Source organism: Phocoena sinus, chromosome 14 (assembly GCF_008692025.1).
Source record: "Phocoena sinus isolate mPhoSin1 chromosome 14, mPhoSin1.pri, whole genome shotgun sequence".
NCBI lineage: Eukaryota > Metazoa > Chordata > Mammalia > Artiodactyla > Phocoenidae > Phocoena > Phocoena sinus.
Genome location: NC_045776.1, coordinates 57,699,266 through 57,717,292, shown reverse-complemented (window position 1 = coordinate 57,717,292; position 18,027 = coordinate 57,699,266). Strand labels below are relative to the sequence as shown.

General features: G+C 37.7%; 1 protein-coding gene across 4 annotated transcripts in view; it reads right to left on the bottom strand.

Moving 5' to 3' along the window:
• Window positions 1-18,027, bottom strand: part of ARHGAP28 (Rho GTPase activating protein 28) — a 70,032-nt gene that overhangs the window by 31,524 nt on the left and 20,481 nt on the right. For 3 of the 4 annotated variants that reach the window (XR_004345534.1, XM_032603662.1, XM_032603660.1), the window contains 6 exons: window positions 15,504-15,593; window positions 7,539-7,623; window positions 5,365-5,507; window positions 2,942-3,107; window positions 2,723-2,814; window positions 335-412 (listed from right to left, as the gene is read on the bottom strand). Coding sequence is in view for 3 of the 4 variants with exons in the window: in XM_032603662.1 (XP_032459553.1) it covers window positions 335-412; window positions 2,723-2,814; window positions 2,942-3,107; window positions 5,365-5,507; window positions 7,539-7,623; window positions 15,504-15,593 (654 nt within the window). In the remaining variant the exon portion in view is untranslated. The remainder of the gene's footprint in view (window positions 1-334; window positions 413-2,722; window positions 2,815-2,941; window positions 3,108-5,364; window positions 5,508-7,538; window positions 7,624-15,503; window positions 15,594-18,027) is intronic. The other variant, XM_032603661.1, reaches the window with a different exon arrangement.

Genomic DNA, 18,027 nt, shown 5'->3' with positions numbered 1-18,027 from the left:
AATTCCATGACTGAGAGGAACACAAAAAAGCTAAACTGTTTAACACAAAAAACAATGATGGGACATTTCAACTTTACCAAATTAAAGACAAGCAGCAGTTTTTGATAGTGAATTGATGTGTTCTTTCATTGTTGTTGGCTTTTTATTGTTGTTGTTTTAGTTTAAAGGAATACACAACTCAGGATCATGGAACACAGGTATTGAGGAAAGCTCTATAGGGCCAAGTGGTAGTATCAAAAAACAACAACAAACAACTGGACACACCTGATGCCTGTGTGAACTTGGGTCTAGCTAGCTGAGATCTCTAATGAGGAAGAGAGAAAATGTTTGGTACCTTGACTTTAGCAGTACATCCTGAAAGTCGAAAAATCCCTTCAGATTCCAGACCCGATTCTTCAACTTTCTGAAAGAACTGGAAAGCAATGATACATTACAAAAATAAATACCTCCATATGATTACAAACATTTGAAATAATAATGATGATGAAAACAATCGATACATTACCAAGCATATATACATGCCTGGTACTTGAATGCCTAGTTAAATGTTCACACTATCCCAGGAGGTCGACATTAGCCTCCAATTTGCAAATGAGGAAATGGAGACTTAGAGCTGTTTTCCACTTTCCCCAGGGTCAACCTCAAAAGTAATGGCACCAACTCTCTCAAGCTCGTGCTCTTAACCAAGAAACTACACTGCCACTTAACTATTTTAAGATCTGATTACTGTATCTCTTTCTGCAGACTGACCAATAAGAAAAGATCCTAAATTTACTATCATTAGTTGCACTATTCTGGCTAAGAAACTATAGGGATTCTCGAAATCTGACCAAGGGATTACATACTGTAAAGGCTTATAGGTCTCATGAGCTCTCATGGTAATGATGATGGTTTATTATTAAATAATATAAACACTAACACTGATTGTGCACTTACTGTGTGTCAGATAACATTCTCAACACTTTACGTACATTAACTTATTTAACCCTCACAATAATCCTATGAGGCGGGTACTAGTGGAATCCCCATTCTACTGCTGAGGAGACTGAGGCACGGAAAGGAGAAAGGATCTGCCCACGTTCACACAGCAAGAGCAGGATCCAGAGTCTCTGCCATTTTCCCTTCATGAAATGATGGTGCCTGGAGCTAAGGTAGCTCCTGTAGGTATGAAGAGAAGTAGATATTTAGGAGAAAGAAACATGTTCATAAGAAAAGACTCTCCCACAGGAGTAGAAGAGCAATGCCTCAAGCTGTCTTAAATGAGGAGCAGTAACTAGAGCTAGCATCTACTGAGATGCTAATACGAGATAAACCCAGATTTAGTTTTAACTAGCACTTATTGTGCACCTTCCATGTGCTAGGATTTTGCACCTACTCAACAATATAAATTCTTGTGTTGAATCTTCTCAGTCTTAGATTTTTATGCATTTTCTTCAGACTCTGTCCTTTCACTGGAGGACAAAGGGCATTATTCTGGTTCTAATTCAAGGAACGAAAGGAAATCTTAGAGTCACCATGGATTTGGCCTTGGGTATACATACTGTGTCCCTTTTTGCATCTACCTCTTGTATGTTCTTGGGCAAGTTACCTCACCCTACGATGCCTCCGTTGCCTCACCAGTAGAAGGGAGATGATAACACCGACCTCTTGGGGCTGCTCGGTGCTGTACAGACGTGACAAGGTACAGACAGCCAGGTGCAGGAGAGGTGCCCTACAGACGCACACACTGGGTGTCGCCCGCATCCTCTGGCCCCCTGGTTGCCATCCTCCCTGATCCTATTGGCAGCCAATCAATCACCTGATTTGAGGAGCAGCTCAATTTGAGGTATTGGTAGCAAAATTAAGGAAGATAGTAAAGAGACATAGAATTGTTATTGTGAATAAAGTAAGTATGTTTCCTCACTCAGTATTTTCACATATCATTTAAAAATTGAATTGAAAATTCAACAAGATTTGTGTTTAGGGCTTGGAATTTTACTTGTGCCACCGGATGTCACTGTTGAATAAATACATAATTAAACCAGTGTAAATTGTTGGCTATAAAAAAACGTGACACAAAAGCAAATGAGCCATTAACCAGTGATGGTCACAGAGAAACCACATACAATAGTTCAGGTAATATCAGTTTCAAAACCTCCCAAACCAAAATTCTTCTTTGTGTAAATGGATCGTACCTTCTCAGTCATACCTCAAACACCACCAGAATAAGCTGATTTTTAGACTTTACTTAGCTTTGTCTGGAAAATTCATTTAAACAATTATACATACACATTTAAAAACACCCAACCTGTGATATATCTCAGCAAATACTTGTATGATTAGTAAATTGACTGCTAATAATTAAGTCATCTCTTATACAGGACAGAATAATCAAATACACACACACACACACAAACACATACATACACACAAATAACATTTTTTAAATATTCAAAGAAATATAAATGAAGGAAGCCATGTGACAGAGCATCTGCACTCATCACCTGATGCTTTATGATCAGACAATGAAACAGGCTCCAGAAGTTCTCAGCAAGGCAGGTATGCCCAAGTGTTTGTGGATGTCATGTGGATGTATGGAGGAAACCCGGAAATCACCAAGGCCCAAGTCCTAATAGGGCTTTAGTGTCTTTAAATCTAGAGGAAAATTCATTAGTGGGTTTACAAATAGCACATTGCAAGCACAGGGCTCTATTAACTCCCCCTTTATTTACATTGAACTCACTTTTTGTAACACAAGGGGAACTTTCACTCCAGCATCTTTCCTTCGGTCATTTTCCAGCAGGACCGTAAGAGGAACTCCAAAAATCCCACTGTCTTCATTGTAAAATAGGTGAGAAAGAAAAAAGAATCAGAAAAGCACCGTCTTATTCCCATGTATCAAAGTCTTAAAGCCAGAATAAGTCTTTTTGTTTTGTTTTGTTTTCAGAATAAGTCTTAATACCTCGTCCTTTTACTTTCTCCGTTTTGTTTCTTTTTAGTTGAATACGAAAGGCATCAAAAAAGGCCGTCAATTCAATCAGAGAGAGATGGCGGATTTTCTTCATGTCTTCAGCAGACAGATCTCCTGCTTCAGTTAGGCCAAATCTGGTTTTCTGAACAATAAATTTCTAAAATACATATTGAGGATATTTATTTTTTATGGCAAAGGAAAATTATTATACCTTCATTCAAATGCCACCTGGACATTCTAAGTCTGTACAGCAAGACATGCTATTCATTAAAAAAATCTCTGAGGAGCATGCTGCATCCCAGAAAGATTATGAATATGATTTTTAGAACATCTGCAGATCACTACTACACTAAATTGAAACAAAACAGTGATCTGAAGTGTACCATAACGTCATCATCACAACTGTGATGTAAAGAATGTAGGTAATTTCTCAACTGAAACTGATTGCACCTGCTTGCTGAGACAATAGTTATTCTACCTTAAAAATCAAATGTAGGTAATTCAGAATATTCTTAAAAAAGAAAAATGCACAGAAAGTGCCAAATAATTCTACTATCATTTTGAAGCCAATTATATTGTTATATTCTCCATTTCCACACAAGGAAATAAAATACACTAAAAGAACAATAAAAAACCCTTCAACAGTCCAGAAATATTGTGAAGACTATAAGAAGTAAGACCTTTAAAAAAAAAGAGATTGTTCTTATAATAAATAACAGAAATATTACATATAAGTAATAATAATAAAATATAAGTATTATATAAGTTAATATATAATTACATAATAAGTAAAATATAAATTTTATATTTAAGTATATATATAAAATCCATAACAAATACTTTGCTCTCAGAAAACCTGGTATTGAAAGAAAATGGCTAAAGTAGAAATATACAATAGTTATTTAAATTACAAAGTTGTAAGTATACATTCTCCATAGGAGTTCCCTAAACTAGAGCTTCCTTGGGATTTTTAAAGCATCTTCCAATTCATTCATTCATTCATTCATTCATTCAACAACTGTTCTTTGAAATTCCAAGCATTTAAAAGCTAAACAACAAAACATAGGGTGTGGTCTGAGGTATACCTTGTGCTACTAAACACTTGGTTATTTTACCTTCTTTCTGAGACCAAGGCTCCACATGACAATAACACATAACAAGAACAGCAACACAACAAGAACTGCAATCATTACTGAGCAATTATTGACACTACGTGCTACATCCTATGCAGAGCTCTTCATGGGAGGCTGCCCTGCACCCAAGGTGAGCCCAAACTCAGGAGGAGACAGACATGATGAGGAGACTGGGGGTCAGCATCCTCTCTTGGACAATTCTCTCCAAAGATTCAGAGGGACTCCCCCTGCAACCAGAGTCCCAGAGCTGGGTTCCCTCTTTTGTCCCAGAATGCCACTGTGCCCTCCGACATAGAGGCTGCATAGGGTCCAGGAGGGGTTTTGAAGATGGACACGTGTAGGTTTAAATTCTGTTTCTGCCTCCTATTAGCTGTGAAGATTTGGATATGTTACTTAGCTTGTTTGGGCCTCAGTTTCCTTAACTGTAAAATGGGAGCAATCACTAGGATGATGAGAACTAGAATACCTACTGCAGTGTCTGGCCCATAGAAGGTTCCTGGTGGGTCTTACAGTTCTTGCCCTGTCCTCTTCCCCTCCGTCACAAGAATGGTCCAGGCCACCTGGGGCAAAGCCTCTGCCTGATTCTAGATGACTCATTCCTCTAGCCCTGAAACTGCCTGAGCCCTGCTCATCATGCCTCCAGCCCTGATCAGCACAGAATATTCAGGACTCCACATCTTGAACTCTTCACAAATGCACTGACTGAGTAGCAAATAGATCAGTGTAGCATATTTCCTGTATTGGGCTTTCAGAATATAATTATCCTGGATATACATAATGAGGCTTTCAGGCTAATGAACTATGTAGCTCTACTTTACCATCCCATAATAATATTACAAATTCTTGAATTTATTTTTGATGAGTTTTTAGTGTCTGCCCTATAAGCTCTCACTTCTTATTGTTAATGACTGACTTTCTGACATGTGGCTTCTAATGCACAAGTAGGTATACAGTTACAGTTAGAACTGGCATCAACCTATAAGTAAAGTAAGGATAGAAAGTGCATGAAAGCACACAAGCCAAGTGGAAATCCTATTTCATCTATAAAGCAGTACTCAAGCATATACCCTAGCAACTCTTCCTCAACCCAGGGCTGCCAGGTACAGCCAGGCAGGCTGTGTACTGCACAACAAATAATGTCCCTGGTGTGATGCAACACTGATGCCTGGCCTCTCCCCATGCCCTTGTGCACACACAAAGAAATTTTTTAAAAAATCCTAGTTTGTCCCACAGAGAAGTCACAGGAAGCTAGTGGAATAATCATGAAAGGTTTTTACTTACAGGTAAAACATAGTCTTCTTTCTTAAAATCTGACTTCTTCAATTTATTTCTTTTTGGAGCCTCTGTAACCATTTCTGAATAAGATACTTCAAAGGACAGCTCTTCAGCTTGTAGTGGAATGTCCCTTTCCAGATATTCATCATCTAAAGAACAGAGGATGTGGAATATTTAATATGCCATTTAATCAATCAATACCATTTACTGTAAAATAAGCACAAAATGTTTACAAGTTAATCCATAAGCACATTAGAATGTTTACATCCAGGAAAAGCATTAGACTCAGCCAGAATGATTTCAGTTAAGCAATTAATGTAGTGTCATCAGATTTCCACATGAACAAACTTCTATAATCATTATCCAAGCAAACTTTCTATTTAACCTGATGTTTTTAATTTTAGATGTTTATGTCTCATGAAAAGCATTGAAGATTAATTAGAAAGACAAAAATGAAATATTTCTATATATTCTCATGATATTAAAATTAAGTCCATCCAGACCCAACGTTGCTGCTATTGGGGAAGCAAAAGCTTAAAGCAGAGGGAGAAAGGGTGGAGGCCCCACAGGAAATTCCTGCCTACTTTCATTCCTCTTGGGTTTTTCCCAAACTGTGGAACTGTGCCTCTTAAGATTTGTTCAAATTCAGTTTGCTCTTCACTGCTAGATTTGTTCAGGTGAATTAATCCTGATTCTTGTGATTTTGTATCGTTACCTGACCTCGTATGATGCACATTACAAAGCTAAATGGGTGACAAGTACTGTCCCGTATCCATGTTTCTCTCAAGTCTGAAATTAAGACAATAGATTCCTTACCAAAAACAAGTGAAATCATTTGAGTAAACCTAAATCTGATTTTTGACTAAGAGTTTGGCTTTCCATCTTGTTTCATTGCCTGGCAAAACTGTTCATATGTCATGAAAAGAATTATTTGATTACAAAAAAAAGAGCTCATCTCTTTTACCCTCTTCTATAGACAGTGACTAGATGAAAACCAAACAGAACAAAAGGAACAAAAGATAGAAATGACAGAAGACCTAGTTAATCTCAATTAAAAGTTTAACAGAGAAATTTGTAAACCAACAAATTTAAAATTCTAAACAGTTTTACTGAATTAAAACACAATAAATAGATACAGTAAGTACTCAGAAAATAATGAGGGCACAGTTAAGATTTTCACTCGTCATACAGAGGCTTGCATGCAAATCAGAGTAAGATTAATTGTTAAATAAAATGCTAACTTCTTAAGGACCTATGGACAGATTCTTTGGACAGTGTTGATTATACAGGCCGATACTCCAAATCACCAGACTACTCCAGGTAGACTTTTATCTTTTAGTGGTATGAGTTGAACTGAATAACAATATGGCAGCAAATAGAATGATGTGGAATAATTTACAGCAAATCCATTCTCTTCGATTTTTCTTTTTTTTTGGAAACAGCTTTATTAAAATGTAATCCACATGCCTAGAATTCACTTATTTGAAGTGTATAGTCAACGGTTTTTAGGATATTTGCAGAGTTGTACAACCATCGATCAATTTTAGAACATTTTCATCACCCCAACTTATTTGAGTTTTGAAGCTAATGCTGCAAGTATGGGGTTCTGCTGTATCTGAGAAGACGGTGCATTATTTACGGAAAATTTTGAGGGATCACAAAAGTGTGGCCTAAAGGGGCCTATTTCTAACAAGGAGGATTTGAGATTCCATACTGGGCCCATGCAGAGTATCCAATGCTCAAGTGGAAGAGGCCCATTTAAAAGCTAACCCTGTTACTCTGTATATCACAAGCTGCTCTGCTGCTGCATTTACTTGAGCATAATCAGAGGTTCTTGGAAGCGGTCTGCTTCCTGGTCTGCTTGACACTGTTAAGCAGATCCAGATTACCTGTGAGAGAGGCCCCAAATCAAAGACACTGCCTAAGTGAGTAGTTTCTAAATGATGCCGTGGGAGTAAAGGTGGAAAAGATTCTGCTTCCAATGTGGTTCAGTTAGTTTCGTCTGGTATGACAGATGGGCTGTTTGGAGGTGATGGGAGGAGAGGCCCGGGTGACAGAATCAAAAAGGGGAGAAAAAACACTTACATTTTGCTTTCAGAAATTCACTTCTCACTGAATTGAGTGCCAGCACAAAAGCAAAAAGACACAGCTTGAGTTCAGTAGGAGTTTGTGTCACTCACCAGTCACTGCGTTCTGCACCGACTGTCCAGGGTCTGCTGAGCCATTGGAATGAGCTGGCACATCTGGAATAGTCTCCAGGATAGACTGTGAAACAAGGGAAGACGAACACAAAACAGCTTATCATAAATACAGTCTACCCTACGTTTCAACCTGATTTATGTTCTGCTGTATATTTGAATTCTTTTCACAAAAAGCAATTCTTGATTCCATGAAGGGCTTGCATCTGATTTCCTTTGTTTTCTCACTCAGTTCACACCTGTACAGCTCACACAGTTTTCTCAAAAGAGAACTAAGTCAAGGTCAAAATAACCACATCTTCTTAAATGTTTGTTGTCATACAGTTCCTAACGTAAAAATTACAATGCTTGATGTCACATAGTTTGATGATTATTATATTTGTTATTCTTGATGCAGCTGGTCACATATTTTGGTCGTAAACTCTAAGTCATGACATAGCTAGATGGTTAGTGACAGGGATGCTGGAGCCAGATTGCTTGGATTCTAATCCTGGTTCTTCCACTTCGTGTGACTTCAAGCAAGTTACAGGACTCTCTATTGCTTAATCTCCTGATCTGTAAAATGAAGATGATAATAGAACATATTTCAACAAGTTATTCTGGATTTTAAATGACTATAAATCACATGGAATAATATCTGGCACATAGTGAGTACTGCAATGAGGGCTAGCTACTATTAATATACTCATACATTAACTTCTTTGCTAGGAAGTACAGAGTGATAATAACTACCAACAATTTAAGTACGTTTTCTAGTTCAGTGTCCTCTCTTACTTAATTTCCTACTTTCTTCACTGCAATCCTGCCAAAGCACTGCACTCCCCTGCAATGTTATCAGAAGTTGAGTAATTAACTTTGTAGAGCTCTGTAGAGCTTTGTAGAGCTCTAACTCAGGTTGGATGGGTACTAGTAAAAACTTACACACAAATTCTACCATTTCTACCAATATAAATTTTAACGTGGAAGTTATCAGCTGTGAGTATGTGTGAGGGTGAAAATCTGCTATTCCATCAAGAACCTTTTTTATGCTCTTCACACATAAGTCTGTTCTTTTTCCCCCAGAGCCTGATGTCACTCATATTTATTTAGCAATATGAACTGAACACCTGCTTCATGAAAGATCCTTTATTATGTACTACAAATTGCACAAGGGAATCTCGAATGCTGAGCTTTGCGTTCTCTTTTTCCTATTTTATTCCAAAGGAGATAACATATCTTATTGTGTAAACAGAATGTGAATATATTGCCAACTATTAAAACACAGATGCTCAATTATGTAATTGGTGGCTCTAAAAACTAACACTACAGATTAAAGATTACCTATACACTGAAATCCTTAAAAAGATGTGGAACACTTTTCAGTGGTTTCCTTATGTTTTTCTAGAAAGAAATGCTTTATTAAACTTTGTAATAACTCATCTATAGAAGAGAACACTCCTGAAAATTGAGAAACACTCATGTAAGGCTTGAAGCTGATGGCTTGGGATCCTTGAATGGACTAAATGTCAATTTCGTAATCTGTAAAGTGGAGAAGTGCCATCTGCTGTCTGGTTTAACTGGCCCCCAGCCAGTCTATAGTATTGAATGAGGTCCCACTTTTTGTAATATAAATTATTCTGGGACTTTCCTGGGGGAAGCAGAAATTTAAATCGTGACCCTTGCTCTTTAGCTATTTATAATGAGGAGAAGAGAGTAACATTTATGGAACATTATTAAAAGACAATCCACTCTTAAGAGCTAATTTCTATACTACTAGTGTTTACTGGAGAGTAAAGGAGAGGAAAGAGGTGCCACCCAAAAGGTTTCACTGAAGAGGTGGCTGACCTTGCACTGAAACAAGGAATGATGAAAAGGACTTACAAAGGCAGGGAGGAGGGCAAAGCATTCAGGCCAGACATGGAATTATAAATTTCAGGTATGGAAATCTGAAGCATTTTGGCTTCATGAGAGGATCAAGGAGAGCCTGATTTGCCAGGAGTTGAGACAAGGTATTAGAAAAATATGAGAAATATGTTAGTCAAGAAGGTTTTGAAAGCCAGGTAGAGATTCTCAGACTTAGACTCATAAGGGTTAAAACACAAGACAACAAATAAAAGAACATTCATGTGTTAAAGCAGGGGAATGACTTGGTGAAAATGAAAAGGAAGATCTCTCTGCCAATAAAGGGACCATGAGTTTTGAAACAGGTTGAATGAAAAGGCTCAGTGCTTGGTATTCATAATTTTAAAACATCCACTTACTCATTAAACATATTAATATTAGAATCTTTAAAATACTTTCACTAGTGATTTTAATGTATTTCAAACATAAATGCCACTCCCATTTAAAACAAACTTCCCTAGCTTGTCCATAATGGATCCTACCATTTCCCGACATGCCCAACCACTAGAGTTTCCCACTGGGGCCTCAGCTGCTTTAGGAGAGGCAAAGCTTCCTAACTACCAACGCTTGCTCTGCTGCCCAAATCCTACTGCACTGGGATTGGAGAGTAAGGGTTGAAGGATTATTATTTTAAATTCCAACATTTAGAAGGTTAGCACTATCTGCTTGAGCTCTCTTAAAACTAGACTTCAACTATCTGATATTTCCTTCACATTAAAGAAACACCATACCAAATATTTTCCGTGTTCATTACTTACAGGAGAAATTCACCGACTCGAAAGATGTTTCTGACCTTCCTGACAGGCTGCTTGGTTTTTTCTCATGGTTTCAATCTATGTGTTATAACTCTATACACTAAATCTGCCTGTGCTTCAGTCATTACAGACAATAAGGCTCCCCATATTCCTCTTCTGCATCTGAGATCAGAACTGATAAATCCACCTCTTGCATCCACTAGGCCAAATTCCCCAGAGATGAACGTATATAAGCCACATTCACTGACAAATACGTAACCAATTTTGAAATAAAAAATATAATAAAAATTACAAAATCTATCCAAATGTGAATTTAAAGGCATTCCGATGCCATCTATGACATCTGAAATTATAAACTAAATATTAAAGACAATGAGAGTAATAAATTCCAAAAATCCATGTGAACAGCCAAAGTATTATTCAGATTACTTCTTAACCTTAAACACAAGTATAATAAAGTTTAAAAATAAATGGACACCAAGCGGGGAAAGCGGCAAGGGGCTGGGGGTGGTGGTGTGATGAACTGGGCGATTGGAATTGACATGTATACACTGATGTGTATAAAACTGATGACTAATAAGAACCTGCTGTATAAAAAAAATAAATAAAATAAAATTCAGGAAAAAAAAAAAGTTGTTGATGTAATGGATAAGTTCCGAGCAAATTCTTCTAAAAAGGGATATTCTGAAATTTTTGTGTCTGACATTAAAATGAGTATATATTTCAAAAAAAAAAAAGAAGAAAAATGTTTATAACCCAAGAGACTAGGAAAAATTATCCAAGTAGATCCAAGAATGAACGAAAAAATTTAATAAGGATTAAATAAATTAATACGATAGAAAAAGTAGGCTTAATTAATTAAAGGTAGTGACTTTAAAAAAAAATACTGCCAACACAGGCAAGTATTTACATTCTGATAGACATAAATTTTAGGAAGAAAAAAGGAGTTAATAGCTACCTTCACAGAAAATTTTTAAATTATGCACCTAAACAAATGTGTGTATGTACATATATATATTTGTGTACATATGTGTTTACACACACACACGCCAACATATATTGAAATTTTAAATGAACTGGATGTTTTGCTAGAACAAATACACATTACCAAATTCATACAAGTTGGGATTGAAAGGAATATAATCCCTAAACCATCTATTGAAAAATTAATCAAAGCATTAGGTCTACAGTGATGCCAGACCTTGGCATAAAACTGTATATAATAGTTTTTACAGATTATATGTGTTTACACCAAAGTTTAATAAATAGCTCCAAAATACTGAAAAAGATTCAAAGTTCTCAACATGTTTGTACCAAGATTAGCATAACTCTGGTAATAACAAAAAGAAATATATTATAGGCTAACCCCACTTAGTAGAATAGTGGTTAAAAATGCTAAAATAGTAGCAAATCATATTCAGTAGCATAAGAAAAGAATAATATAACACAAGTAGGGTTTAACTAAGCAATGAAATTATAGTTCAACATTAGAAAAACTTATCAATGTAATTTCCTAAAGTAATTGCCTTTTAAAGAAGAAAAACAATACATTCATTTTAATAGATGATACAATCATTTGATATAACTCAATCTCTACTCCTGATAAAAGTAACTACAAGGCTCAGAAACCCAGAACAAATATTCTTCTTAATAGTGAAACTTAGAAGAATTCATGAGAAAATCAAAAATGTATCAAAAGATCTCCATAATTATTATTCAATGTTATAAGTGCTTGAGGTTGGTTGAATAAGATAGGTAAATAAGATGAATAACTACAATCGTCCCTTGGTATTTATGGGGGATTGGTTCCAGGACCCCCAAGGACACCAAAATCCTCAAATGCTCAAGTCCCTTATACAAAACGTTGTGACGTTTGCATATAACCTATGCATATCCTTCCGTATACTTTAAATCATTTCTAGATTACTTATAACACCTAATACAATGTAAATGCTATGTAAATAGTTGCTGGTGCACAGCAAATTCAAGTTTTGCTTTTTGGAACTTTCTGGGATTTTTTTTTTTCTGAATATTTTCAACCTGCAGTTGGTTGAATCCTAGAATGCAGAACCTAAAAATAAAGAGGGCTAAGTGTATTTTAAAGATTGGGCAAATAAAACTTTCAGTATTTCAGACGATGTCTGCACAAATTATAAAATCAAATGAAAAATTCTAAGAAATAAAAAAAGAATTTTCAGAAAGGAAACTATGAGAGACTTTTGTGAGTAACAAAAATACTTTCCTTGTATATCCACAAACACAGACAAGAAGATACCATGAAAAACCCCTACCATTTAAAATACCAATGAAAGCTATTAAGTTCCTAGTAACTAACAAATGAAAAAATGTGTAGGAAAAAATATGAGAGGAAATTATGAAATTTTATTGAAGGATAGAAGATACAAATGAATGGAAAGACACAATTTTTTCTCAGTGGGAAGATTCAATATTTTAAGATGTGAATTCTCTCCAACAATCTTTAAATTCAATGAAATTCTTAGTGGAGTACTAACAAGATTTTTATTTAATGGGTAGTGATAGCCTCAATGTAAGTTCATCTGAAAGAAAAAAATTTCTGAGAAGAGGAAAGAAAAATTTGATTCTAAACAAAATTTGATTCTAAACAATGATGGCAAACTTGTAACAAAATAAACAAAACATAGAGTCATAGTAATTAGGATAGACCCTGTATACGTAGAGAATTCACTTATCATAAAGGTGCAAATCAAACAAGTAAAAATGATGAAAGAATGAAAAAACAAGATGTTGGTCAAACCAAGGTTATCCCCTTGGAAAAGATAAAGTTAGGTTACCTACTTTATCCCATTCCACAACATAAATGCCAATAGTGAAAGTTGTCAAGAGCCTCTGGAGTCTTGGAGATAACAGTAAATAGTCAGTGAGATTTTCCCTGACAGGCCGGCGAGATTTACCTTTATAGGCATCATGGCCAGGACCCCTGAAGCCCTTGCCTCCACTGCACTGAATCACTGGAAATCCCACCATGTAAAAGAAACTGGGGAACCAAACCGGGGTGCCCATGGCTCCTAATAATCAGGAAGCAGGGAAGTCAAACATGTGTTTACATCATGGTAAGAAGTTCTAGAATGATTTTCAGTACAGGTGCAGAAAGAGTTAAGTTGGCATCTGTGGGCTACTTTAGCAACTAACCAATTTGTTTAACATTTCAAAGTAAAGATATTATGAGAAACAATCCAAAGTAAGTCACACTAGAAACAGGTTCCAATGAAATTTTTTTGAGTGTCATCACTGCTGAAACTTTTACTTATGTCATTATCAATCAGTTTTCAGAAAAACAAAATGAAAACAAAAACGAAATCTGAGAGACTAACTTACCCCAGGAGGCTCTACCTATAACTGCCATGTAAGATCATTTTCTTTCTCTTACACTGTCGAACTTTCAAGGATCCTATCTGTAGACAACACGTGTTCAATAAAGATTTGGTGAATGAATAAATCAATGAATCAGCAGAGTGAAGAAACAGAAAAACGTCACAAGCATTGTGGTCACAGAGCTGCCATGGAAAAGCCTAGAAAACAGGCCTACCCAACCTCCTCTTCTTTAGCAACTCAACGGTGCAAACACCATTCTTCAAGTTCTGCTTGGTGTGTGCACAGAACTACACACAGTACTTTCTTGCTGGCTTATAGAACAGGTGAAGTCAGCTAGCGGACAGACGAGAGGTCAGAGACAGGAGCTTTCTAACTACCTAACACTAACACTAACTAGAAAGTGGGGAGAACTGCTGCAGGCATGGAGCAAGACTTGCATTTTAGACAGATGACTTGCAGCCACGGCGAGGATGAGATGGAGGGTATAAGCTAAAGTCCTGGAGATCACTTAGGCGGCTGCTTCAGTAACACAGAAAGATGATGAGTTTCTGTACTAAGGAAGTAGTTGTAGGAAAAGAGGGGAGTAGACATACTCTAGAACTATGTACAAGATAAAGTCAACAGGTGTCAGAGAAGACAGGTAGAGGTGAGGCTAAGACTTAGGGCTGAGTCTTGGGCACATGGGTACCTCCAGCTGAGACTGAAAATGAAGGATCCTGGCAAGGCCTTACTTAGAAGAAGAATCCTCGGTCACAGGGTGTGGGGTGGGTGGACAGCACAACCATGTAAGGTCTACTGTAGGAAACTCCCCATTTCTAGGAGTTACCAGTTTGCAAATGACTTACTTTGTTTTCATCACTAACTGAGGTGAACTGGAGATTATCTCTGAAATAGAGATATTCTCACTTATTTGCATTCCAATGCGTGGTCTTAAATGGGAAAGTAACAGCTGAATTTAAAGCCAGTAGGTCAGAAACTGTGGGTAACCCTTAGCCTATCAGTGCTATAACCTGTAGTGAGTGCTACTGACAAAAATCACTCACATTATTTTATGCTTCTTAAATGATCACTATGAAACAAAACAAAACCACCTCATAACCAAAAATCTAAAAACACAACAGAAAAACTCATTCACATGGGGCTAACAGCATTATCTCCCTGAACAATGGGGGTGACCTGGGAGTGCGTTGTGCATATCAACTATCCGGTATATCAAACTCGACAACAGACGAGAAACTACTGCCCAGGAGGACACTGAATGTGCCCCCTCCATCTGCCCGTCTTGTCATGCTCTTTAGCCTTCCATCAACTTGCCAGTGGAGAACCACTACTTTATCTAACAGGGTCTCTCACTTCTGGTCCATTATGCCACACCCTGCCAGGGCTCCTGCACAGAAACACCAATTGGGGGTTCCCAGTGGAGGTGGGGCGGGGGGAGGAATGACGAGAGTTTGAGACAAAGGAAAGTAGAAGTTCTACTACTCAAGGCCACGTGAGTGAATCTGTCGTAAGTGGAGGGTTTGTTTGGATGAGTCCTGAGATCCAACGCTGGATACACAGGTAATAGTAGGGAGCCTTCAATATCAGGAGGAGGAAATTTTAATTTATCCTGCAGGTAAAAGGACTTCTGAGTTAAGATGGCAGAGTTAGGACAGATCATCTGTATGAACTCAGACAAGGGGACAAAAGTTAACAAATCGATCCATACTTGACGCTCCTAAAGAACACTGCGTCAGTATTAATTTATGGAGTCCTCTTTCAAACTGATCTATTCATTCCTCAGTTTTGAGCCTCTTTCTTCCTAATTGTTATAAGGTTGATGGGTCTATTGGCAGCTGTGGTTTCCTCACAGTGTTAGTTCAAGTTTTTCTCATCTGTTTGAAAAAAATTGCTTCTTCTTGCCTTGAATTTGCAATTTTGCCCTGACATGCAATCATCTGGGCATGCGATGACTTACCATGGGGCCACTCCTGGGAACTGCAAAACTCCCTTCTTCATCTTGGGACCCATCTGACAGGGTAGTAATGTTGAAAGACGCATCATCTGGCTAAATGGAGAAATGAAAGCACCATTCTTATTCAGGCAAATACTTTCTAACACGTTTGTGTATTCCACTATGCGTACGTATTTAGATATGTGTGGCAATACACAGAGTTATGACTGCCAGGGCATGGGCAATTGCACCAGCCCTTCAGGGCTCATCACTGCAAACCACCTAAATGCCTGGCCCTCTGACAGACCCTGGCCCTGTGGCAGACACTGCTCTTGTCTGCCACAAATTCCATTTTCCTTAACAATATCTTGGTTTTGTTCCAGGGAGTGAGGTGTTAAACCAGAGAACTTGATTTCCAGGCTTCTTTGCAGCTAAAAGTGATCATGTGACAAGTGTGGTCAATGAGGTGTAAGTGTAATATTAAGAAGAGTGCTTCCAGAAACGTTAAGGCTTTCCTGACCAAAAGGCGACAGCCTGGAGTTGCCAGGGATCTTGCTCCAGTGAGGATGATGGATGGCAGAGACGGCTGGGTCTGTGCTAAGGGGCATTACATGGCTGCCCTGCCACACTTGGACCACCCCCTCTTAAGCATCTCCACGTGAAGCAAAGCAACTCCGACTTTTCTATTACATGCAGCCAAACACAAACTTGTCTAATCTTATTTTTTTTAAACAGACCCTAGGACTATCTTTCACAGTGATTAGAATTCAATAACAATAGTACCAAATTGTTTTCTCATTTATAAAGCTTGAAGTAGATTTTTGCTTTAGTGTACAAGGGCATTACTGAAATTTAAGAAATGAATATTCTTTTCTTTACTGAAGGAACCTTATGGCAAAATCGAATATATTCGATACTTATAAAAACATATGATATTTTGTTTTTTAAAAAACTGTCACTCATCTTTCTTGACCACATTTTCTAAATTTTCTATAGATGGTATGTGTTACTTTATAAAATAAACATAGGACGCTTGGGCTTCCCTGGTGGCACAGTGGTGGAGAGTCCGCCTGCTGATGCAGGGGACACGGGTTCATGCCCCAGTCCAGGAAGATCCCACATGCCGCGGAGCGGCTGGGCCCATGAACCATGGCCGCTGAGCCTGCGCGTCTGGAGCCTGTGCTCCACAATGGGAGAGGCCACAACAGTGAGAGGCCAGCGTACCCCAAAAAAACCCATAGGACTCTTTTTTCTTTAAAGGAACAAATAGAACAAAAGATCTAGCACAAGAAATTTAAGTCAAAATGGCAAGCTGACAATCACCTAACTCCCCTCACCCCAAATCACTAAAAATGGCAGAAAACATATATATATATATATATATATATATATATATATATATATTTTAAAGAAACAGATTGTTAACAGCAATGGAAACCAGCAAAGAATTCCATAGCTGATAGAAATTTCTAGAAGAAAAGCTAATAGAATTGATTTGGTAAAATAAAAACCTCTACTTGAAAACAGCATAAAAGAAAATTTTTTAGAGAGGGAAGAGAAAAATAACAGAATGTACAAAGAGTAGGAAAGGGCCACAGGCAAATAGTTAAGAGCTGTTTACAAAATATCGATAGAGGTCAAGTAGACCATCCCTCTTTAAACATGCAGACAGCCCCTAAATATAACCCTAGAACCGCCCCCCCCCCCGATTCTGCCTAAATAAAATGAACTAACTGCCTTGAGGTGGGTGGGCTCCTAATTTGAGTACAGTTGACCCTCTGTCTCCACGGGTTCGACATTTGCCGATTCATCCAACCCGGATGGATAATATTTGAAAAAAAAATCCAAGAAATTTCAAAAAAAACAAAACTTGAATTTTGCATATGCCAGTAACTATTTATATAGCATTTACATTGTGTTAGGTATTATAAGTAATCTAGAGGTGATTTAAAGTATTCAGGAGGGTGTGTGTAGGTTATATGCACATACCACACCATTTTATATAAGGGACTTGAGCACACATGGATTTTGGTATCCTGGGGTGTCCTAGAACCAATCCCCCATGGTTACTGAAGGAGGAAGGGGTCTAAAAGAGAAGGAACTTGGGAGACCACAACAAAAGAAATGGAGGGGTGACTGAAAATGAAATCGGCTTTGCCTGGATGAAGAATTCTTTATTCCCTTCATCAGTTTTGCATTTGGGGAGTGTTTACTGCACTAACCCACCTGCCCCCTCTATGCATCTTAAAGTTAAGTACACCCCAGTCACTCGCAAAAAACAAACAATCAACAATTTTGGCCTTTTAGTAAAATCAACCTACTCAATTGCAGAGGAAACATATAGCAGTTCCCTCCAGTGATCAATCAAAATTAATAAAGACTTGCATTATGATTGCAGACAACTTTAGGGGCCCAGGGATGGTAGTTCCACCTGAAAATGTGCTGGTGTCTTCTGCCTTGTTGAACACTTTCAGCCCTGATGGAGGCGTTGGTGGGTCATCCCACCCTCTTGCTGTGACAGGATTCTGATAGACAGGGGTACGGTGGA